The following is a 23,806-nucleotide window of genomic DNA, read 5'->3' on the forward strand; positions in this document are numbered from 1 at the left end:
TATTAACAGAATCCTGCATCAGCCACTCCATTATCTTGCCTGGAATCAATGTCAGACTGACAGGCCTATAAACAGTTTGACAAACTGGACACCATCAAATTAGGCCTGAATGAATACTGGGAGTGGATGGGTCACTACAAGAACTAAAAAAAAAAAAAAACTAATTTATCCATGCTAATTTGCACCTACTGTTACTCACACCTTCTTGTTAACTGTTTGAAATGAGCCACCCTGATTACCACTACAAAAGTGACTTTTCACCCTTTTGATAATAGCGCACTTTAATTGAATTGTCTCGATCCCCCACTTGGTAAGGTAACTCCCATCTTTTCATGTATTGCTACATATATATTTTCCTACTGTATTTTCCATTCCATGCATCTGATGAAGTGGGGTTTAGCCCACGAAAGCTTATGCCCAAATAAATGTGTTAGTCTATAAGGTGCCACAAGGACTCCTCATTGTTTTTGCTGATACAGACTAACACGGCTACCACTCTGAAACCGGTCTCCCTTCTACAGTCACCCACATCTATTGAGCTGGTGGACTGTGTGCCATATTCTAGCTCAATGGTCACCAACCGGTTGATCACGATCGACTCGTCGATCCTAGAGGATCTCCCAGTTGATCGCGATCTCTGGCACCACACTGGGGCTGCCACTAAGACAGGCTCCCTGACTGCCCCAGTCCCACACTGCTCCCAGAAGCAGCCATCATGGCCCTGTGGGCGGGGGGGGGAGGGGGAGGAGGGAGAGAGAGAGGGGGCAAGGATCTCCCTCTGTGTGCTGCTCCTGGCTGCAAGCACCGTCTCCGCAGCTAACATTGACCAGGAACGGGGAGCTGAGCCGGATGGGAGCTGCGGGGTGGTGCTTGCAGAGAGGGACAGCGTGCGAAGCCATGTGCCACCTCCCCCCTGGGGGACGCACTGGCCCCTTCCAGGATTGGCGTGGGGCCGGAGTAGGCAGGGTGCCTGTCTTAGCAACAGCCATGCTGCACTGCCGACTAGGAGCTGCCGGATGTAAGTGCTGCCTGGCGGGAGGCTGCACCCCCCAACCCTTAGCCCCTTCTCAGAGCCAGCACCCCAACCCCGCCCTGCACCCAACCCCCTCCCGCACCCTGAACCCCAGCCCTGACCCCCCCGAGCCAGCACTCCCACCCCCTCCTACACCCAAACACTCTGCTGCAGCCCAGAGCTCCCTTCTGCACCCAAACTCCCTCCCAAAGCTTGCACCCCTTGCCCCCTCCTGCACCTCAACCCCCAGGCTCAGCCCAGGGCCCCCTCCCACACTGCGAACCCCTTGGCCCCAGCCAGAGCCCACAACCCAACCTCCTACCCCAGCCCAGTGAAAGTGAGTGAGGGCGAGTGATGGGTGTGTGTGTGAGAAAGAATGGAGTGAGTGGGGTGGGGCTTTGGGGAAGGGGCGGGTTAGATCCTGGGTTGCCCTTAAATTCAAAAAGTGATCTTGGGTGTAAAGAGGTTGGAGACCACTGGTCTAGTGCCTACCCACATTCAACGTAGCTGCCATTTCCCACTGCTAAGGCATGGATAAGAACAGGGATTATAGCATTCACAGCTAATATTTTGAGCTACTGTGATTTAGCTACAACCTTACCTGCAGAAAAATATGCTTACAACACCTGACCAAGTAGACTCATGGGCAAGACAACAAGGAGTCTTCAGTTTGACAGCCTTAGTAGAAAGGGCCAGAGACTGGATAATAAACAATTTTTTTTTATTTATTTTTTTTTTGCAAGGAAGTTTAACAGGACTTGAAGGTACATTGGTACTAGATGGGACAGTAAACAGAGTATTATTCAATATTAGATTTTTGTGAAGAAAATGATGTACCATCAACTCTGCCTTTACAGACCAAGCACATACCCTTACCTGGCTCCTAAGATATCCTTTTTGGCCAGACCAATTCCAGCTATGATCTTCACCCTCACAATTCGTGTGTTTTCCTGAAATATAAAATAAAAAGTTACAGTCCATCTCAACCTCAATTTAAAGTTTTTTTTTTTTTTTTTTAAACTATGGTAAAATAAAACCAACCTTTGGCATAACTCATTTCAGACTGAAAGCTAGTCTAATCCAGGTACTATATTTTGATGGAAATCATCCTGAATTTCAGTAGCAGATTAGTTTTACTTGCATCTCTTATTAAATACTACCACCACTGATTCACACCATACTAAAAACAGAGCTCAGTTAACTTGAATTCTCAATATCCCAAAATCATCATGATACGTTTGGGAATTGCCCTCCAGATTACACATTTCTTTCCTGGAGGACCAAAAGAATGGAAAGTCTGCTCAACAGGATGAATCAGTCAGTAAGGAAGGAAATTCCCAGAGACAGAGGATAACTGAAAGAATAAAGGATTATTATATGCCGCAAACAGCTTTTTCATTTGTACATAAAAACTTCAACATTTATTACTTCTGCAAAACAGTCTTTTATTGGGAACATTTTACTTCAAGTGGTAGGTAGTTAATCTAAAGATGATTAACAGAGTGAAGCCAGATCTAGACTAGGAAATTTTGCCAGTAATATTGGTTAGGAGTGTGATTTTTTTAAATTATATTCATGTACTGGCAAAAGCCTTAATGTAGACAGTTACATAGATCTGAGTGCTTTTGCCAGGATAGCTTATTTCGTTCAGGGGACTGGTATAAACAATATACTGGCAAAAGAACTCTTACTGATCTAAGTTGAATCTAGACCAGGAGGGTTTGCTAGTATAGCTATACCAGCAAACTTTTTCTAGTGCAGACTAGACCTCAGTATCACTACAGTTTTTGTTTGTTTTATTAAGTTCTAGGTGTTTCTGCAGCTGGGGTAGAAAGGATTGCTCATTATTCAGGGTAGAGCAATAACAACTTAATTTAGGAACTATATATTCAAAACAAAGTTGGCATGCTGTGAGGCTCTGTATACCATAGTATAGGATGCCTTATCAAGTTTAATAGATTAGACCTCTTGAGATGACCTAGGAGACCAACACAACCAGGAATGCTAGAACTCTTCCAATGCCATTTTGGAAGGAGAAGGATTAACAATTCCCTGCTTTGATAATAGCTTTGTAAGGGACCAGTAGTTTGAGACCTCCCTGCTGGCCCATAGATTACTTGTGCCTCCCCATACGGGGGTGGGGTGGGGGGGGTGTGATAATCTAAAGGGGAGAACACATGATTGCCCCATATGTCTCCTCTGCCTAGTGACATCCCCTCCACCCCCCCACCCAGCCCGGGTCCGCTGCCACTCTCCCCACCCCATGTTACCTGCGTGGGGGTGAAGGGTACTCTGTCCTTCTCCTGCTGCACCATCCCCACCAGGCATTTTCGGCTGCTCTCCCTGGCAGCCGTGCCTGAGCAGGCTGGAGCCGCATCTCATGCAGCTAAAGTGACCACTCTGGGTTGCTGCTCTGTGCGGTGCAGCAGCTCCCTGAGAGAGCCTGGCTGCAGAGGTGGTGGTGCCCCTCCCCGCCCTGCCTCTGCAGACAGGGGCCAAGTGAGCTGGAAACATGCCAGAGGGAGGGGACTCTGGCTCACTCGGCCCCTGTCCCTGGCAGCCAAGCTCAGGCGGGGGATGCTGCTACATCGCTGGCAATCATGTGGTCGCCAAAATCTTTGGTGGCATAAGATTGCCAATGATGGCCATAAAATAGTGTGGATGGATATTCACTTTAAGAACCTACCTAGAAATTGATCCGGGTGATGCTTGACCTGTAAGGTAGCATGGACCTTTGGGATTTGCCATAATGATGGAGTGCAAAAAAAATTTCCTTCCCACAACCTCAGATTGGAGAACAAGAGATTCTCCCCACCCCCAACTTAAATATTTTTAGAACGTCATTTTGGGCTAATAGCCTTGAAGAGATAATGGTCAAATGGTAGTTTGGCATACTCAGTGCATGGAAGAGGGCAAAGACATGTGATGTGGGTTTTAACCAGGCTACAACTTATTAGTCAAATTACATCCAAGGTTCCTCCTGAGGGACAGCCCACCAATCACTCCCATCTCACTGATCCTTTGCCAATTCTTGAGGGCTCCCTCCCACACTAGGAGGGTCTCTGGGTGCCTCCACTCACCCAGTAGCATCCCTGCCTCTTTCAGGGGGTTGAGGCAAGAGGGGACATAGACCCAACCCCAGCCAGCACTGCCATCAAGCACATTGGTGGGGCAGTCCCTTGGGGTAGTGCCCCACCCCCTGGTTTGCATTTGTTCCCAGGGGGTTAAACATGATGCCCCCATCTTGAAAGGAGATGCCCCCCATGTGGTCTTTTTGGATCTGGAGCCTAAACCAGAAAGTTCCTGCACTGGGTACCTGCCAAAAGTTATGACTCACATCAGTCCAAACTATGACCTCTGGGAGGAGGAGAATTCCAGCCATTCAGTAGCCCAAAACTCAGCCCTGAGGTTCTGCTACAAGAAAGGCAAAAACCCCAACCAGCACTAGCCAATCTGCTGGTATAGTGAAAAATTCCTTTCCAGCCCCAAAGCAGGCAACAGTCACAGCCCACAGTGACCTAGAAGGCGGGAGGGTGGATTAAACTATTGGAAATCAGCAAACAGCAAGTGGCTCTGAGCACGACTCTTATCATGGATCCAAATCTCATGTGAAATCCCTCAAGACCTTATGGTGCCAAATCTTGGTGAGATCTCAAGCCTACCCCAGAAGTCCTGTGGGGGACTGGAAATCTTGCAGGACCCAGGCTATACTGTCCTTTTGCCCTCTCTCATTTCAGGAGCCACCAAAACAAATCCCTCAGTAGGCTCGGGACCCTCTTTGCAAAGCTACAATAACTAACTATATTATAATATTTTTTGCCTCTCCCCCAAGTCTGTTAAACATATTAGCTACAATAGATTTTGATGCTTCACTCATTTCTATCATCATAAAAACAGAACCACCAGGTATTAGACTTGACAGTTCGTTGAATAGTTCAAAGAGGGAGTCTCAAAAAAATAAAAATAAAATAAAATAAAAAAAGGCAGAGTGTCATCAGTCAAGAGCTCATGACCTAATACTAGATTAACCTAGTAAATATACAAAGCTAAGTACGGCAGTCTGAATATACTAGACTGTTGGTATAAACAATGTATTCTTTATCAATAAAGCTTCAATACAAGAATTAAAGAATGAATGGCATTTCACGTCATGCATTTAATAACCCAAGACAAGTCTGAGTTTATGCAATAGTTTGATATGCTTAAGAGAGACGAAATTCAACAAATTCCAGCATATACAGAGCTTCTCAGAAAAGGAAATAAAGCTTGCACTGAAATATTTTTAAGTAGTTCAAATATTTTTATTCACCTGAACGACTAGGCCTGCACATTACCAGTCTTAACTTTAACACTTGGTGAAGATGCAGTCTCAAGATTTTGTAGCCCAAAGAACTCTTGAAAAGGCACAACCTGTGACAGCATTTTGAAAACTGGAAACCTATTACAGTTTGCTGCTTTGTGTGGTTAAAATGAAGTTTGGTTACATAAAAACTTGGGTGCCAAACATAAAATCCACAAAGGAATTTAGGCTCCTAATTTGTATTCAGTTTCCTAATGTCCATTGATTTCCATGGAAATTAAGATCTTAAGGGGCTTCATGGATTCTGTCCCAAGAGCCAAAATGTATATACAGTACATAGAGTTTAATCTGGGGGGGGGGGGGGGGGAAGAGGAGGAAAGAAATGGTATAGTAACACCATATTCGCACTGTTAAAACTGGAAGATTAGGCAGTAACACCCACATTCTTCAAAAGCAGATTTGTTGGCCACAGGTAGAGTTCTGTATTAGTCACTACAAGAGACAAGGTGGGCAAGATATCTTTTATTGCACTAACTGGGGCCCCAGACCTGAAGAAGAGCTCTATGTGGCTCAAAAGCTTCTCTTTCTCACCTACAGAAATAGGTTCAATAAAAGATATTACTTCACTCACCTTGTCTCTTTAATATCCTGGGACTGTCATGGCTACAACTAACGTGCATTAGTCACGACAAGTCAGTTGCCCATGATGGTTTCATCCAAGACCACCCTCTTCTGAAAATCTTTAGTAGTGGAATGGCGTGGAAGAGAAGTCCATGATGGGGTAGGATCAAAGGCCTGGTCAACACTACCAAGTTAGGTCAACACAAATCCACTTGCATCAACATGTGGCTACACTTAAATTGGTCTCCCACCTGGTAAGCAGCCCGTTACAGTGACACAGTAGCACCACATCTCAGAGCAGCACAGAGCTATGGTCATCCTAGTAAGGTCAACACAGTATGAGTAGACACTGTATTAGTTGTATCGACGAACAGTCCTCCAGCACGCATTCCACGATGCCTCTGTCCCTGCAAGAGTGATCATTCCAGTCACAATCTCCACTGCCCTGTGGTCACAGAGGCTGGACACCTGTTCTCCTTCCACCATCTCCTTTCATCCCCCCTCTCCCTCCCCACATACATTTGAAATGCCTTTTCCTTATTGTCCACCTTGGTGAGCAGAACCAGCAGTTCACCTTTGTTGTTTGCATCCAATTGCTCAACTGACCATGCCAGCTACACGCACACACAGAGCTATTAGATGTATTCCAGCGTGGAAAAGGGAAGTAGTACAGGATCTCCTTGGCCTGTGGAAAGAAGAGGCTGTGCAAGTACAGCTATGGCTCACTCACAGAAACAACAACTTTATGAGTAGATTGAGCAGGTTGATGCTGGCAGTGGGGCATGACAGGGATCAGCAGCAGTGCAGCATGGAAAGTGAAGGAACTATGCTAGGCATAACACAAAGCAAGCAAGAGCAACACAAGACCTGCTGCTTACCCAACAAACCACACGCCAGACTTAAAAGTCACCCCATTGGTACCCTGCAGCTGACTGTTGATACTAGGGATGTAAAATAGTAAACGGTTAACCGGTAAGCATTGGTCTTATCGGTTAACCCAGCCTAACTTGTTAATCTCCAGCCTTTGGCGGCCCGCATCTGCTGACTGACCCCAGAATATAATTTTAATAGTTTAGCTGGTTAACTTTTTAAACAATATTTACATCCCTAGTTGATGTCTATGATAGCGACCCTCCTCCTTGCTGTTCATGGCAGGGAGTAGAGGGCAGTGGACTCAAAAAATGCTGAGAGTCTAGAACTGTTTGAAACTCCAGAGTAGTCTAGCCAGTCCTGCCAGGGAAGCGCAGATGAGCCCTCTGACAAAGGGGGAGGGAGCTTGGATAAGTGTGTACATGAACTATTCCTTGCAGTATGTTTTTTGTTTATTTGTTTTCCTTTCCCACAAACCTTTTCCCCCTCCATTCTTCCCAGGGCCTTTGTTCTCATATAAAAATGGCACCTGGCCTATTTGCAAGTTAAGACAAAGTGATTGATTTTTCATTGTTTTACTGGGATAAAGTGAGAAAATAAAAGGTTAGAGAATACATTCTAAAGAGAGTTGTATGGCAGTCTGGTTACACAATCCACATTAGGTGAGCATCATGTGCTTGGGTACAGATACAACAAACAGAGGTAGAATCAGCCTCCACTTTTCATTTCTTTGGCTTGTTGTGCTACACAGGGGCCTATGTGGAGTACTCTGTTTATCAGAATAGCAATGTCTGCCTCTTATCCTCTAAAGATCTCAATTAAGCTTTCATGTAGATACTCTGCAATCCACTCCTGATGATTTCTATGGATGGCAGCCCTGTTTCTTCCTCCAGGATAGGACACTTTACCACACCACTCTGCCTTGAGTTTGGCTAGCACCACAGGAGTTAACAGGCTAGGGACAAGGTGACTTTATGACAGCTGGGCTTTGTACCTCTGTCACCATCAAGTGAGAGATATCAGCCAAAAATCATTGCCTGTGAAAACAGTGTCAATATATTTACTATCATTTCCCTGTATCTGTACTGAGGGAGGGGGACAAACCATATAGCAACATGTGAATTTATTCCCCCCCCAACACGCCACATTCACCATGATTTTGCGCTTGAGATAAGTCTGTAGCAAGGTGCTCCGAAACTACAGGATCAATAAGCATTTCTTATTAAGGGTATTTGGGGGAGTCACGTAAAGGGAGTTTTGAGGCCCCCCCCTTTGTTGACTGCAAATCTAATAGTGTATCTATTAGTTTTTATCAGCAGCCTTTGGCACTGTGGCCTTGAGGGGTCTCCCCCAGCCCTACATCTGCTGAATGTCTGACCCTGATCAGAATGAGAAAGAAGAGGACTAGGGAGGTGATGTTCTGCAAGATCCTTCAAGCCACAATTGTCTTGGACCATGATCAAAGATCTTAGAGGACCCTTTAGAATACAAAAAAGAGGAGGAAAGACTGAGAATAGAGTGGTTGCTGCACTGAGAGTGGGAAATGCACCATGACATAATGGGGTTGCTCAGGCAACATACACAAGAGTTGCAGAGCATGGTTGGCCTATAGCCCAAAGATCACACTCAGCAACCTTTGCAGTCATTGAGAACTCCTTGGCTACTGCTCCTTACACCCCCCAGCATTCCACATGGCACTGTGGCATATATCCTTACCTCTTCCACACTGCAGGATAAGAACCTTAGCTACACACATGCAGACCTGTGAAAAAAATCAGATTGGTGTGCATACAGCCACAATGAACTTCACTGATCTACTGCTTACATACATGGGCATCGATGTTTACTGTTTATTTCTTTTTCACTAGGGACTGTTGCCAAAAGCTTTTAATCTTGTTTGTCTTTATTTGGATTTTATTGTATGCCAAACAACAGTTAACAAAACTCAAGTTCTATTTTTTAGAAAGCCAGATTATTTTTATGAGTTTAAACCAGGGGTTGCAGAATATACAGCAGAAGGAAAGGCCCAGTGATATTTATGAATGTACTTCAAGTATTATGGAACTCATAGCAGAAGGCAAAGACCCTACCAACTACGGTGACCATACGTCCTGTTTTGGCCAGGATAATCCCTTTTTTAAACCCTATCCTGACTTTTTTGGCAAAAGTGGGCATTTGTCTCATTTGCTCTTGCCAACTGATCAAGCTGGCACTTTTGTCAAAACACTCCAGTGCAGAGGAATGTGTGTGTGTGTGTGGGGGGGGGGTGTGCATCGATGCCAGCCCCATGCAGGGGGACAATGCCAGCAACAACAGGCCCAGCACCGCGCATGGGGGGACAATCAGGTCTCTGGTGAACAGTGACACCTGTCCTGTGTGCAGCTAGGGACAGGCCTGCACACGGGGGGAAAGAGGGCTTGACCTAGCCCCACATGGTGTCCCATTTTCCCTTTGGGAAATATGGTCACCCTACTACCAACATAAAATCTAAAGTACACAAGATACTATTTTACAGAAAAATAACACAGAACTCTAAAAGAGTACTTTACTAGTCAGCCACAGTAAAGCCTCACTCAGCCACAGAGCTCCATGGTTGGCTCTTCTAAGGCCAGGTCTACACTACCCCCCTAATTCGAACTAAGGTACGCAACTTCAGCTACGTGAATAACGTAGCTGAAGTTCGAAGTACCTTAGTTCGAACTTACCTTGGTCCACACTCGGCAGGCAGGCTCCCCCGTCGACTCCGCGGTACTCCTCTTGCCGAGCTGGAGTACCGCAGTCGACGGCGAGCACTTCCGGGTTCGACTTATCGCATCCAGACTAGACGCGATAAGTCGAACCCAGAAGTTCGATTGCCAGCCGCCGAACTAGCGGGTAAGTGTAGCCAAGGCCTAATAGCCTTCTGGATGTTCAAATGCAGCAGACAGCAGGTCAACCTCACCCTCCACCGTGAGGCAGCTTCCCCCCCCTTTGCCAATCAGATATTAAGCAGTATACAACATGCAGCTATAACCACTGGGATTTTTTCCTCACAGAGATCAAATCTAGTAAGTAAAAATTCCAGCACCCCTTCCACCTACCGAAAGTACATTCACCGATTATTCTGCACTTGCTGAGCCAATAGCTGAATCATTCAATGGTGCTATTAAGATGGTCAGAATACAGCTTCATGAGCCAGGGGAGCAAGAGGTAGGCTGGGTACCCCAGAATCACTACTGGTATTTCAATATCACCAATGGTAATCCAGTAGTGAGGAAAGACTATCCCAACTGGCAACTTTCTGAACAGTCTTGTGTTCTTAGAGATGCAAGCAGGGCCATCCCTAGTTATTCTGGGGCCCTACGCAGGTGAGTAAATTGTGATCCCTCATTGTGATCCCAACTGTAGCAGTACTCCCTTAAGCTGTGCAAATACTGCAGAATCATGCATCTGCATTAGTAATGCAGAGGAAAACTGGTGTTGAGCTATGCAAGCTCCAAGCTTCTGTCAGAGAGTTGGCAGACACTGAAAAGCACCATTTCTCATTTGTATGGGTTGGATTTCACTGAGGTTGGTATTAGGACTTAAGTGTATGTACAGTCCATAGACCATAACTGTGAAAGGTATTTGGCACTCTTCACAAAATAAATTTGAAATTCCTATCTTTAGAAACCATGCAAATCTAAGAGTCAGCATAAACTGATCTACAAACACAAAAATATAGGACTAATGTAGAATGTTATTTGGAGAAAGCTAACTTTGCTGTTATGCTTATAGTATATATTATATCCATACATACATACATACACACACACACACACACATCCCTCTACCAACTTAAAATAAATATTCCACACACCTCAACTACTTTCAGTCTGTTGGCAAAAGTCACCTTAAAAATGGTTTTAAGGAATCAAGTACTGATAGGTTTCTTTTCATACTTCAAAACTACTGATCTGTTTTAACTAAAGCTTTCTAAAACAAGCTCATCCTGAGGCTGACAGCAAACGTGGAAGATATCAGCCTACATAGTTAAAGTTTAGCAGCATTATAAGCAAATGAAAAAGAACTTATGATAGGAAGTTTATCTTAACTACAGATAAAGCTACTAGCTAAGTCTATCAGAATACTGACAGTACCATGAAACAGCTGAACATTGTATGGGATGCTCGTTGATCAGACACTAGAGACCTGTAACTGGTAAACAAAGCAATTCTAAACTGTCAACTATACTAGTAAAGGGAAAAGCTTACATGTGTATAGAAGTAAACAAAACTTTTTCAAATTTTACCAGGTCATGTGACTAACTCAACAATTAGAAGCTGTACAATATGTGAGTTAATGGTTCACCAGCAAAACAGGATAGTCATGAAGATGCCATGCTTCATGTTGGAAGTTTAGCAGCACCCAGGTCTAAATTCGTAAAAGTCCCATGAAAATAAATGCTGATATAGGTCCTATTTCAGACACTGAACATTCCTGCAGTACCTGTAGTAACAGCAATTAGTGCTGGCAGGTATCGGAGGTATTTTACAATACAGATAAAGATGGTTTTCAGCTATTAACTTTCAGAAGAGAGTCAGACTGGCAGCATAGGGGAAAAAAATCAACAGTAACGTATCTTTCTAGCACCGGTCTCGGCATATTTATTCCTGGTGTCTGCTAGAGAGGTACTGTACTGTTTTGACTAAAGCAGCAAGAGGAATTTAGTGAATTAAGCATTCAATTAAGCAGAAGGCATTTTCTATGCAGAACATGATATTTGAGAATACTCCTCAAATCCAGGCAGCAATTGGCACACAAGATGTGCTTACTATCAAGCTGAATATATTTTTAGGGCAATCACTGGAAGGGTCAGAGATATTAAATCCCCCAAGTAGAAAAAGGAATTGGTGAATAGTAAGTTAACTCTACTCTTTGCAAAGCTGTAGAACAGTGGGTTCTCAACGAGGGGTATGTGTACCTCTGGGGGTACACAGAGGTCTTCCGGGGGTACATCAACTCATCTAGGTATTTGCCTAGTTTTACAACAGGGCTATGTAAAAAGCACTAGTGAAGTCTGTACTAACTACAGTTTAATACAGACAAAATGAGAAAATAAGCAATTTTTCAGTAATACTGTGCTGTGACACTTTTATATTTTTATGTCTGATTTTGTAGGCAAGTAGTTTTTAAGTGAGGTGAAACTTGAGGTATGCAAGACAAATCAGATTCCTGAAAGGGCTACGGTAGTCTAGAAATGCTGAGAACCACTGCTCTACAAATATACCATTAGCTATTCCAGTGACTATGAAGACTCCATGTAAGTGTAAGTACTCTTTGGCCCATCTTGATTCCACAGTACTCTGTAGCAGAGTTGGAATTGGCTATCCACATTAGTAGCCTCATCAATAGCTACTGAGAGAAACTGAACCCGTACCTAGTACCTTTATAGTGATGACTACAATGTATTGACAGTTATAAACTCTGACAGGCATTTAAATGCCACAGCATATAAACCACTAGTGCTTTTTACATAGCCCTGTTGTAAAACTAGGCAAATACCATCATTGTTTTATAGACATGTCTAAGTAGTGAATGGGTATAATGTTTGAAATTAAGGATGAGTTTTAAAAAGTTCTAAGTACAGAGTAGAAAATGTTCAAGAAAAAGGCTGCACAAGGGGTTACATGTTAGAACAACTTCCACAAAGAGCAGGTATTTCATCTGGCATCATGCTTTTAACTCAGAGTGCAATGTTTTCACAGATTTGCTTTCTCAATACTCCTACTACAGAAGGAAATCACACAAGGTATTATAAGCCATCAAGAGCAGAATAGGGAATTTGGTTTGAAAACATTTAAAATCTAGCATAAATCAAGCAGTTTTAAAGTAGATCAGTGTTTAATGTTGGCTATTCTACATCATCCTCTTAAAAATTTAAAATGTCTAAGTCTTGCACTGATCTTAGCTGGTAATGAAACAATGGCTTGAGGTGAAAACATCCTGTTATTCTTTAGTTCTAATCATGTTCTTATTTTCCCCCTATTTGCATAGGTCAAGAAACAGTCACCACTAAACCTAGCCAACAAATGCAGTTTCAAAACAGTATTAAAATAAAAGATAACAAATCAAACAGTGCAGTAATTAATCAAAAGCATGGCAGATTACATATTAAAGTCAATATGATGTGAATTACTAAGATCGTCATAGTCTGCACACAGTATAAAGATAAGAGCATAGCTGCCAAGACCCACTCTGCTATTTTTCTGATGTGTGAGTATTGAAAGCTCAAGTGAGAAAACATGCTAACAATTTAAAAGTTCACAAAGTTTGATGGAGAGCACAACAGAATAAACTGAGTTAGAGCATGGAAATTGGGGTGCTGGTGAAGGGAAGAGAACAGAATCTAGACTCAAGTAGTGTTCTGTATACTGCCGTACACAAGGATAGTCAAAGAGTGGCAGAAAAAGATAACAAGAGAATGAACTAAGGATTCAGGAGCTGGCTTTACACAAGGTATGTTTTGGATAAGTAGATGCGGTGATCTCTAAGGAGAGAGACAAATTGCCTAATTTCATAAAGTAGTCATAACTTTGCTAGACACTAAAATTCATGGATTTAGGACACTGGATTTAGGACTTATTACAACAATCTGCAACCCACTAACTGCCTTTTTTGTCCTATAACTGCAGAGATTTTAACATGCATTGTAAGAGACCATTCAAGGTGAACTACTTATGCTAAACAATCTGTTCCACCTTGTGTTTAGTGAGGATAACAGAGTACCTTTCCCTGGCAGGGAGCTTCTCAGGGAGGCTTCAGCCCAAACCTCTACACTGCAATCTTATGGCCTCACCACTTGAGCCCCACAAGCCCAAGTCAGCTGACCTGAGCTCAGACTCTGTGCAACTAAAACAAAAAAGCCAACACCACACTGTATAAGCGTGAAAGTGTCTCTTTCACCAACAGAAGTTGCTCCAATAAAAGATATTACCTCATCCACCTTGTCTCTATAAATCGCTAAACACCATTATGAAACTGCATGCCAGAAATGCACCAAGTCTAAGATCACTGTATGGCATTAGTTACACTCATTTATTGCTAGCATAAAAATCTTTTTACAATATAAATTTATGGAGTGCCTTTTCCAGCATGCTTCTCAAGCCATTAACTCACTTAATCTAGCCAACACTTAACCTGTAAGGAGCTTGCATTTTGAAAATGGAATTTATTAATCTGTGATTTCTGTGTTCATCACTCAATAGGAATTTCCAAGCCTAAAAACAGTCGGCAAATGTTTCAACTTTGTTTCCTGTCTGCAGCCAAAGGGTATGTATGTATTCATAGCAACTATCAGAGGTGTTGCCGTGTTTGTCCCTTTTTACAGATCCAGACTAAGAGTCCTGTGGCACCTTATAGACGAACAGACGTATTAGAGCATAAGCTTTCCTGGGTGAATACCCACTTCGTCAGACGCATGTAGTGGAAATTTCCAGAGACAGGTATAAATATGCAGGCAAGAATCAGTCTAGAGGTAACGAGGTTAGTTCAGTCAGGGAGGATGAGGCCCTCCTTTAGCAGTTGAGGTGTGAACACCAAGGGAGGAGAAAAGCAGTATCTCCTTCCAAAAGCATTCTTGAGTTTTGTCTAAATATCTGAATGAAGCTCTTCTCTACCTCGGCGCACTCAGTGACAGCAGTTTCTCCTCCCTTGGTGTTCAAAGGTCATCTCGAGGTTGAGATTAAGCAAGGAATGTTTCAGACCAAGAGGTTTTCAGAAAGTTCTGGGTAGGCGAAAAAATGAGTGGCCTATAATGCAATTCCAATTCAATAACATCTATAGCAATTACTATTACTGATTTATCAATAGGTACAGTACACCCAAAAACACATTAAAATGTTAAAGTTATTAAGTCAAGGATTCAAAACCTAGGCAATGCCAGAATTAAGGTTGCCGGTGCAACCTTAATTTGACATCCTTGTATATATGCATTACGATGTAGTCTTTAATTACATGACCACATTTTTCTCCACAGGACCACAGCCTCATTCAGTGCACAAGTTGGAGCTGCTCTGGGGATGAATCAATGTTATGTAGTGAAGGCAACTGTAGGACCCATGGGTTATTTGCTGCAGAAGTTGGAAGCTGTACAGTAAATGAGGTGGGGGATTTCAGGAAGAGAAAGTACGGTCTCACGGTTAAGGCAGTTGAATGCCATCATGAAAAACTGGATTCTATGTCTGCCTCTGCCACCAAATTCCATTGCAATGTTATACAAGTCATATTAACCAAGCTTTTCACAGGTGGTGACTAATTGCGTGTTCCTCAATTTCTTGGTGCCTAACTTGAGACCTTAAGGTCTGACTTGCAGAAGTGCTGAGCACTTGCAACTAAAGTCAGTGGGAGCTGTCATTTGAACCTATCAAGTCCTATATAATGCCAAGTACTCAAAAATCAGGTCTCAAATTGGGCACCCCAAGTTAGTGGATACTTCTGAGTTTAATCAATAAAGTGTGATCAAATACCCACTCATTTCACAGGCGCATTTTGAAAATCATTACTATTTGAGCACCATTCAGATCCTGTAGTGGTGAGCATCAAAGAACTGCCCATAGGGAAATTAATAATTCTGTCTTCACAGCAGGGTTTGGATAGTGTTAAGTAAATAAGGACTGGGGCACACATTAAACTACAAGTAGAAAAATATTGAATAACTGCTCATTAAATGAGCATTTTCTCTGCTGTGTGCTGAACGAGGCCCAGGTGTTCTGGGAAAAAAAATAGTATGTGATCATGTAATTAGACTTCATCATAATACATATGCACAAGGAGACCAACTTAAGGTTGGGTAGTCGTATGTGTAATTTCCCAGGTTTTTAAAAACCTCGGGAAAACAAATTCCATCATGTAGTGTCATACTGACATTACATTGGATTTCAGCAAAGCTGGAACCTTTGATCCATGGCTCAGACCTCAAACTTCATCCAATGGTGTAAGTGACAGCAGTAATAGGTGAGTTAACTTTTACGTGGACTTGCACTACAGGGAGATGAGATGCACATTTCATGGGTTTCACAGATATTTGCTGACAGCAGAGGAATGGTGAGCCTCAGGAATCTTGATATCCATCCTAGGCTCAGAAGGAGTGTAAGCTTTAGTGGGCAGAGACTCTTCTGTCCATTCCTGCAAGCTTGACCTCTTCTGCCTTGTCCCCTCCAAGCTGTCTGTCCCACCGCTGGCTCCTTGTCCCAGTTCTAGCCTCTACTCAGACTTCTGATCCTAGATTCCTTCCCCAGTAAGTCTCAGTCTCACCCCTCCAGACTCCTCCATCCAAGTCTCCTCCTTCCCAGTTCCGCCCTACTCCTGTTCCCCCATGTATTCCTAGTCCCCACCCACTGGTTTTGTTCTCAGTCCACCAACTCCCAGTTCCAGCCTCCCTTCCCAGAGCTCTCAACCATTCTCATCATCCACACTTCCCCTGGCTCCTTGTCCCAGTCTGTTTGCCCAGCTAGTCCCAGTTCTTTCCCTGCACCCTTGTCAGATCAGTCTCCCCTCCTCTCCACTGGTTCCCAGACTCCTTGCCCTGCCACATCGGCTGAGTAGTAGTGGAAGCAGTGACCTGCCTCAGGATTAAGTAGAAAAGAGGTTGAGCAGAAGAAAGTCCTTCTGCTAGACAGAAAGAATGGGGAGAGGTCTACTTGGTTTCAGACAGGTAAGTAATGGATTGGGAGATTCATTTTTTCTTTGTTTATTTTTTGCTTTTTAAATTCTCTGGAACACGGAGCACTCTGTTGGTTTTTGGGTAATAAAAACCTTTTAGCCTGATGGCCCTGGGCAACATAAGAATAAGCTACATTGTCAAGAAATATATGCTAAGGAATGAGAAATTTATATGTGAATACTTTTTGGAATTCATGAAATGCCAGATGTTCACTCATCTTTTGCTATTTGCAGAAAACACGAGCTTTCGTGTAATGGAAGTCCTCTGAAAAGTGGATGCAAGATCTGAACTATGAAGTGCATGGAAGCAGGAAATGTACCATATTGTCCTATTACTAAACTGTTCCCTGAAATGCAACATGAAGAGCTCAAAATCTCCACTGTCTTGGCACCATAGAGTTCTGTTTTGGAAATTTTGAAATACTCTGCAATTTACAAGCCAAAAAAGTGTCCTTAATGAACAAGTGATCAGAAGTGTTCTCTCCAGGCCGAGTACATAGGAGAGAATTCTGATACGTTTCTTTAACTAAGTGGGCTATGAAGTCATTATTCATCTGGAAACAATTTCATTGTGTAGCTATAGATCTATTTTCAAGGTCTTCCAGTAGGAGAGAAGGGAGGCATTTTGGTTGAATACATATTTTCTCATTCAGGGAAGGCTTCTTTGCCAGCCCTACTTCTGTAGTATGACAACATTTGTTATACTACAAATATGCAAGAAACTTTCTTTTTTCAGCTTACACAACTGAGATTGCTCCTATAATGTCTATTAAGGCACTAGAAGTAAGCACCAGTTGACACCTTTCCCCTTCAATTTTAGTAGATTGTTTTTAAAATATGCTGCACCCATTACATAAGAATGGCCCTACTAGGTCAGACCAAAGGTCCTGCTAGCCCAATCTCCTGTTTTGGAACTGTGGCCAGTGCCAGGTGCCCCAGAGGGAATGAAGAGAACAGGTAATCATCAAGTGATCCATCCCATCGCTCATTCCCAGCTTCTGGGAAACAGATGCTAGGGACAACATTCCTGCCCATCCTGGCAAATAGCCATTGATGGACCTATCCTCCATTAATTTATCCAATTCTTTTTTGAACACTGTTATGGTCTTGGCCTTCACAACATCCTCTGGCAAGGAGTTCCACAGGTTGACTGTGCACTGTGTGAAGAAATACTTCCTTTTGTTTGTTTTAAACCTGCTGCCTATTAATTTCATTTGGTAACCCTTAGTTCTTGTGTTATGAGAAGTAGTAAACAACACTTCCTTATCTACTTTCGATAGCACTCATGATTTTATAGACCTCAATCATATCTCCCCTTAGCAGTCTCTTTTCCAAGCTGAAAAGTCCCAGTCTTCTTAATCTCTCCTCATACAGAAGCCGTTCCATACTGTGGCAGATTCAACTACGCAGAGCAGACAGAAGACATTTTTTCCCTTGTACTACTTCAACAGATTAAAGTGACCCAGTGATAGCAAATGCTTGACCAATGAAAGTGAGTAATGCAAGACTAGACGTCAGTAAGGCTGAGATTTTGTGTGCCACCTGAAGGAAGCAAGTCCCACAGCCAAGGACTTTTCATCAAGAACTGCACCAGTACTAAAGCAAGCACATTTAAGAAGTCAGCAGGATCACTACTACCTTGGTAGAGAGGCAGTCATGGTTCAGTCTGTACCAAAATGTACAGTTCCGAACCATCACCTGGATTTGCACTCTTTAACCAAGCAGACAGTAATTTCAGAGCACATATTGAGTGTGCACACAGCTACCCATTTCAAAAAGACAGGCCAGACTCCTCTTTCTGCACTAGCTAAAGCTTATGAATGATTTTCAAAAACAGCCTCAGGCAAAAAGCATTGTAAAAGAAAGTTCCACCTGGAGGTGGAAAATGCACTTGAAAGCATTGCTTTCTTTAGCAAAAGGCATAGGCGCAGACTCTGTGGAGCACCCACAGAAAAAAATTAGTGGGTGCTTAGACCCACCAGCAGCCAAGCTTAGACCTACCAGCAGTCCCCACTCCCACCCGCCTGCTGTCCCCACAAATTAACTCCTCCCAGCGCATCCTGCACGCCACGGAACAATTGTTCAGCAGCGTGCAGGAGGCACTGGTCAGGAGGGGGAGAAGCAGGGATGGGGCACACTTGGGGGAAGGGGCAGAATGGGGTGGGGAAGAGGTGGGGGTGGGGCTTTGAGGGAACGGGCATAGTGGGGATGGGGCCTGGGGTGGGGCAGGGGTGGAAAGTAGAGAAGTGGGGTCGGGGGTTGGGAGAAGAGGTGGAGGTGGGGCAAGGTCGGGTCTGGGGCTGAGCGGGGGTTCAACACCCCTGGGGAAAATTAGAAGCTGGTGGTTTAAGGTTAACAAGTGGAGTAAGAGGAAATTTGTCAACATGATTTTTTTTAAACTATATTGAGACAGTAGCGTTTGCAAAAGAATTATCTGCACACTTATCTTTTTCCTGTTCAGTGAGTAGTGTAATACTAAGTAGATGAGGGCAAGAAATGGATAGAGAGATTTGAGAAGCCATATCTAAGATTACTCATGAAAAAACATTAAAACAACACTAAGATTATAAAGTCAAACATTCAAAAGTTAGGAAATGCCAGAATTAAGATGGTTTGTGTAACATTAATTCAACCTCTTTCTGTGCATGTATCATGTTACATTCTTTGATTACATGATCACATATTACTTTTTCCAAAGGACCCCTGCCTCATTCAGTACACAAGATAGACTAGCTGCTGAGGCAAATCAGAGTTGTGTAGTAAAGGAGGCTATTGTCTCTAGGACCCCTTCATCATTCGCTGCAGAAATTGGAAGGTGTGTACTGAGTAAGGCAGGGGATTACAGGAAGAGAAAGGACAGTCTCAAGGTTAAGGCAGCTGAAACATGACCTAGAGAACTTGATTCTATCCCTGCTTCTGCCATGAAGTTCTTGTGTGATGCAAGGAAATTATTTAAACCAACCTTTTCAGTGGTGGTCACTAATGATGCGTGCCTCTTTTTCTGGATGTTCAATTTGAGACCATTGACCCAATCTGCAGAAGTGCTGAGCACTCATAGCTAGAACTCAAGTCAATGGCAGCTGTACTTGGCATTATATAGCATGTATATGTTCAAGTACTCTTAAAAAATAAATAAATAAAAATCAGGCTCTATGTCTCCAACTGAGCATCCAAAAAAATCAGTGGATACCTCAGACCTTAATCTCAATGCCTTAGTTCCCGCATCTGTAAAAAGGTGGATAATACCACTCCCTTACCTTAGAGTGGTTTTGTAAAAATGAATTAATGTTTGTGAACCACTCAAATAGTGGCAAAATTGCAAGGTAAACACATTTACATAAAGCATGCATATGTTCTGATACACAAGAGTAGATCAATGTCAGCTTTGGTAAAATATACCCGGTTGGCTCAAAGATAACACTCCAGGCATTTCACACAGGATACCAAAGTGCTCTCCAATGGAAACAATTTTTAATCACTACACACCTGGAGGGGAAAAAAAAAGTTGAGTTCATTTCTTCTTGGCAAGAGTGTATGCCACCAGCAGTCCCTCAAGGAATTAGTTCCCACTCATATTTCACAGGTGTATTACAGATAGTATGCAAGAGTGGTACCCCTAAATTTATCAACCACTGGAAAACTTCAAGGGTCTTACCTTCAACTGCAACAAAGTAGTAGTTAAAAAGTTCACTAATAAAGAGTCATGAAGTATTTGCAACTATATTCCTCACAGATAGCCAGTATCTACACCCTGCATACATATGTGAAGTTTAAACCACCTGGATATATTACCACCTTCAGGTTGCAAACTCAGAACATAAGTTTCTAAAATCAGTCCGTTACCCAAGAGTTAAAATTCTAAGATAACACTACCCAAACAAAAGGCACAGCCCAAACCTAAAGTTTCTTAGCATGCTTAGAAAAAGTGGATCTAATCTCCCTCATCCGCCCTATGCATTGTTTACAAACAGGTATCAGTTCAGATTGTTGGAATATTGACTTTGGTAGATTTAGGAAGTATACCACAGATTTCCAAGAGAGGACGAAAGGTTTCAGATTTCGTTCAAAAAGGCAGGCAATCCACAAACCATTCATAACACGAGATTAATTTTTCTTATCTAGCTAATCACTGGGATGTCTATCAACAGTAAATTCTGTTACCACTAGACGAGGAAGTTACCAGGTTATCAACCCAAGCACCTCGCTCGAGGGGCCATCGCGGATGACAGGACCGCAGCCAGCGCCCTCGGGCCAGACGCTGGGAGACCTGCTGCCACGTTCAGAGAGGGAGGGAGGGAGGGAGGCAGACACATCTGGGTGACGGCGGTGGCAGCGGCAGCCACTCGGTAGAGGCCAAAGAAAACGATTACAGACAGTCCCAAGATTTGTCACACCCCTTCCCCTAACAGGTAGGTTTCTACCAGCCCCGAGAGGGCACGGCACAGCCCCAGCCCACGACTGCCATAGCCCGGGCTCCTCGCCTGCCTACACCGCCCAGCACCACTCTGAGGCCGGCACAGGCAGGGGAGGGCCCCCACGACAGGGACTCACAGTCACAGGCCCTCATACCACTAGAGGAGGCCTGTCAGGGGGAGGGTCCGGGCACCACGCAGGAAAGCGGATGGAGAGAGCAAAGAGGAGCTGCCGCCCGCCTCCCTTCCGGAAAGCGGGCAACCTGGGGCCGCGCAACGAACCTCACCTCTTCGCTCGGCAGCCCGACCACCTCCACAGGAGAGGCCGCCATGGCCGGCCAGGGAGCGGTATCCTGGACCAACGGCTACACCACAGACGCACCTTCCTCACCACGACTGCCTGCCCGTGTTTACACTCTGCCCCGCCCCGGCCAAGCCCCGCCCCGGCACACAGCGCGCGCGGCTACAGCCAACAGGTCGCGCGTGCGCGCTCCCCCGATCCCAAGCAGGTTCTCCAGCCCTGGAGACAGATACTCCTTCTGATTGGATCAGACCACCGCCTTCCTTCCAGCCTTGGAGACAGATATCCCTTCTGATTGGTTTCAGATATCCCTTCTGATTGGATTAGAGCTTCTGCTTCCCTCCGCTCCTGAAGATAGATACTCTTTCTCATTGGCTCAGAGCCCCGCCTTCCCTCCGCTTCTGGAGACAGATACACCTTCTGATTGGCTCAGAGGTTCGGCTTCCCTCCGCCCTTGGAGACAGATATTGTTTCTGATTGGTTCAGAACCCAGTCTTCCCTCCGATCCTGGTGACAGAGACCCCTCCTGATTAGCTCAGTAACCCGCTTAAATGGTGAGCGGCGCCCCCCAGAGATCAAAGGGTGCAGCGTCTCCCTGCTGTGCTCTGGGTAGCGCATGGAGGTTCCCTAGGCGCTGGCTGGTGACTAGGGTGACCAGATGACAAAAACAAAATATTGGGACCCATGGGGGGCAGGGCGCCGTCGGGATGCGGGACAGACAGTTGAATATCGGGACATCTGGTCACCCTCCCGGTGACCCAGGCTACAGATGATGATTAAACAGGAGCGACACACTGGGCCAAGCAGGCAGGGAAGTGCCAGTTCTGGGGGCTGGGATTCTCCGCTGCTTTAGCCGTTCCAGGTACAGTGCCAGCCCTAAGGATTCAAAAGTCACATGATTTGCCCTAAAAATTGTGAGATTGGTTTAACAAGCACAAACTTTACTAATCAGTAGGTGTGGCCTTCGGGCTTCGTCTCATACGTCATCTGCAGTTGGTGACTTTTTGAGTCACATTTTCAAGTTTTTCTCTACAGTCCCAAGGCTAGACACTTACTTTTGGGGGGAGAGATTAATAGGTGAGGACTGTTCTCAGGTAACAAAATGATTCCAGGCAGCAGTTGGGGACTTTACCAAAAAAAACAAAAACAAATCACCAGACTTATGAATAACTAGCAAGATTTGTCAACATTGGTATAGGAAAGGGCCAGGACTGAATGTAACTTAAGGGACTTACCGGTACCTGGTACGCAGGGCTTTGGGGAACAGGGGAGGGGGCGCTCTGGTGGGAGGGGCAGGGCCTCAGGCAGAAGGGGTGGGTCCTTTAAATCCCTGGGCCCTTTAAATTGCTGCCGGAGCCCCGGGGCTTCCCAGCTGCTGCCGCTACCCCAGGGCTCCAGGAGCAGGGCTCTGGCGGCAATTTAAAGGGTCAGGGGCTCTGTCTGCTGCCGGGAGCACAGGGCCCTTTAAAATTGCCCACCTGGGGAAGCTGCCCCCTGCTGGTACAGGCGGCTGTGTACCGGCTCTTGCCAGTATGCTGGACCGGATCGGCTTACTTTTACCTCTGGAAAGGGCAAAACAAATTGCCTATACCCACTGAAGTGCTCTCCACATTGTAGGGAGGTACCATGAGCTTCAAATGATGCACAGAGCCTGGAGGAAGTTGTCTCCGCCTCCTACAGACTAAGAGAAGGGTTTTGAGAAATAGAGGAGGAAATAAATACAGTGAGACGAAGATCCAAAGTAAATTTTGTTACTTGAATTTGAAATCAAAATGATGGGATGGCCCTTGAAGATCCATAGGTAAGGTTGACCAAAGCTTTCTTTTTTTCAAAATATTTTAAAATCCACATGCAGTCAGATTGACCTGAACATTTCTATGATCCTGGGTAGAATTTGTGGTGCAAATGTGGGGTCATTTAATAGAGTGATACCTGAGATACAGCCTCCCTACCTCCTCCTCCCAATTATGTGTTTTTAAAATTGTCTGTTTCTTATAACCATTTTTTGCACACAGCCTTAATTCTGCCCTCCTTTGCTTGCTGCCCTAAGGAGTCCTTCAGTTGGTCACAGTACCATATGCCTCCCTAACACCCAAAGTTCAGCTGGGAGGATGAAGAAGAGCAATTCTGGAGAAACTAAATTGTTAACATTTTTCAAAAGCTTTCAGAGCCTGTAGCTGCAGCTGGAAGCTTCCCAAGGCAGCAACGTGCGCTCTGGCAATCTCCTCTTTCCCAGATCTAACCTACAGCTAAGACAGTTTGAGTCAGTTGGAGTGTATGAAAAAGAGCAATGATTTGCTATTAGCATGAGCATGCAGAAAATGGCCACTTTGGTTAGGAACGGATAAGTAGCCTACTGTCATCTCCATAGAGGCAGAGGTAAGATTGTATGGGGATGTGGTGAGAGATGTATTATCTTAACTCTGCCCTTTTCTGTTTTTCAGAGGTTTAGGTTTCAGGCTTTCTACTTCCACATTCTGAAGGGGTACAAGGAGAAAAAGCACTCAAAGCATCTTTAACTTCCTTTTAACAAAGATTTTTGTTTGTTATACTGAATAAACGTAGCTGTAATTTTTTGAGGGGCGGAAGAGGGGGATGAGATAAGAACA

At 44.3% G+C, this 23,806-nt stretch overlaps 1 protein-coding gene across 7 annotated transcripts in view; it reads right to left on the reverse strand.

Annotated features, from left to right (window-relative positions):
* Nucleotides 1-21,412, reverse strand: part of NEDD4 (NEDD4 E3 ubiquitin protein ligase) — a 109,715-nt gene extending 88,303 nt beyond the window's left edge. For 5 of the 7 annotated variants that reach the window (XM_065559465.1, XM_005294235.4, XM_065559464.1 and 2 more), the window contains exons 1-2: nt 21,184-21,346; nt 1,889-1,962 (exon numbers count right to left, since the gene is read on the reverse strand). In XM_065559465.1, coding sequence (XP_065415537.1) covers nt 1,889-1,962; nt 21,184-21,228 — 119 coding nt within the window. In that variant the 5' untranslated portion in view covers nt 21,229-21,346. Of the gene's footprint in view, nt 1-1,888; nt 1,963-21,183 lie in introns of all 7 variants that reach the window. The other 2 variants (XM_065559461.1, XM_005294234.4) reach the window with 2 other exon arrangements.
* Nucleotides 21,413-23,806: the final 2,394 nt, after the last annotated feature.

This window comes from Chrysemys picta, chromosome 10 (assembly GCF_011386835.1).
Source record: "Chrysemys picta bellii isolate R12L10 chromosome 10, ASM1138683v2, whole genome shotgun sequence".
NCBI lineage: Eukaryota > Metazoa > Chordata > Testudines > Emydidae > Chrysemys > Chrysemys picta.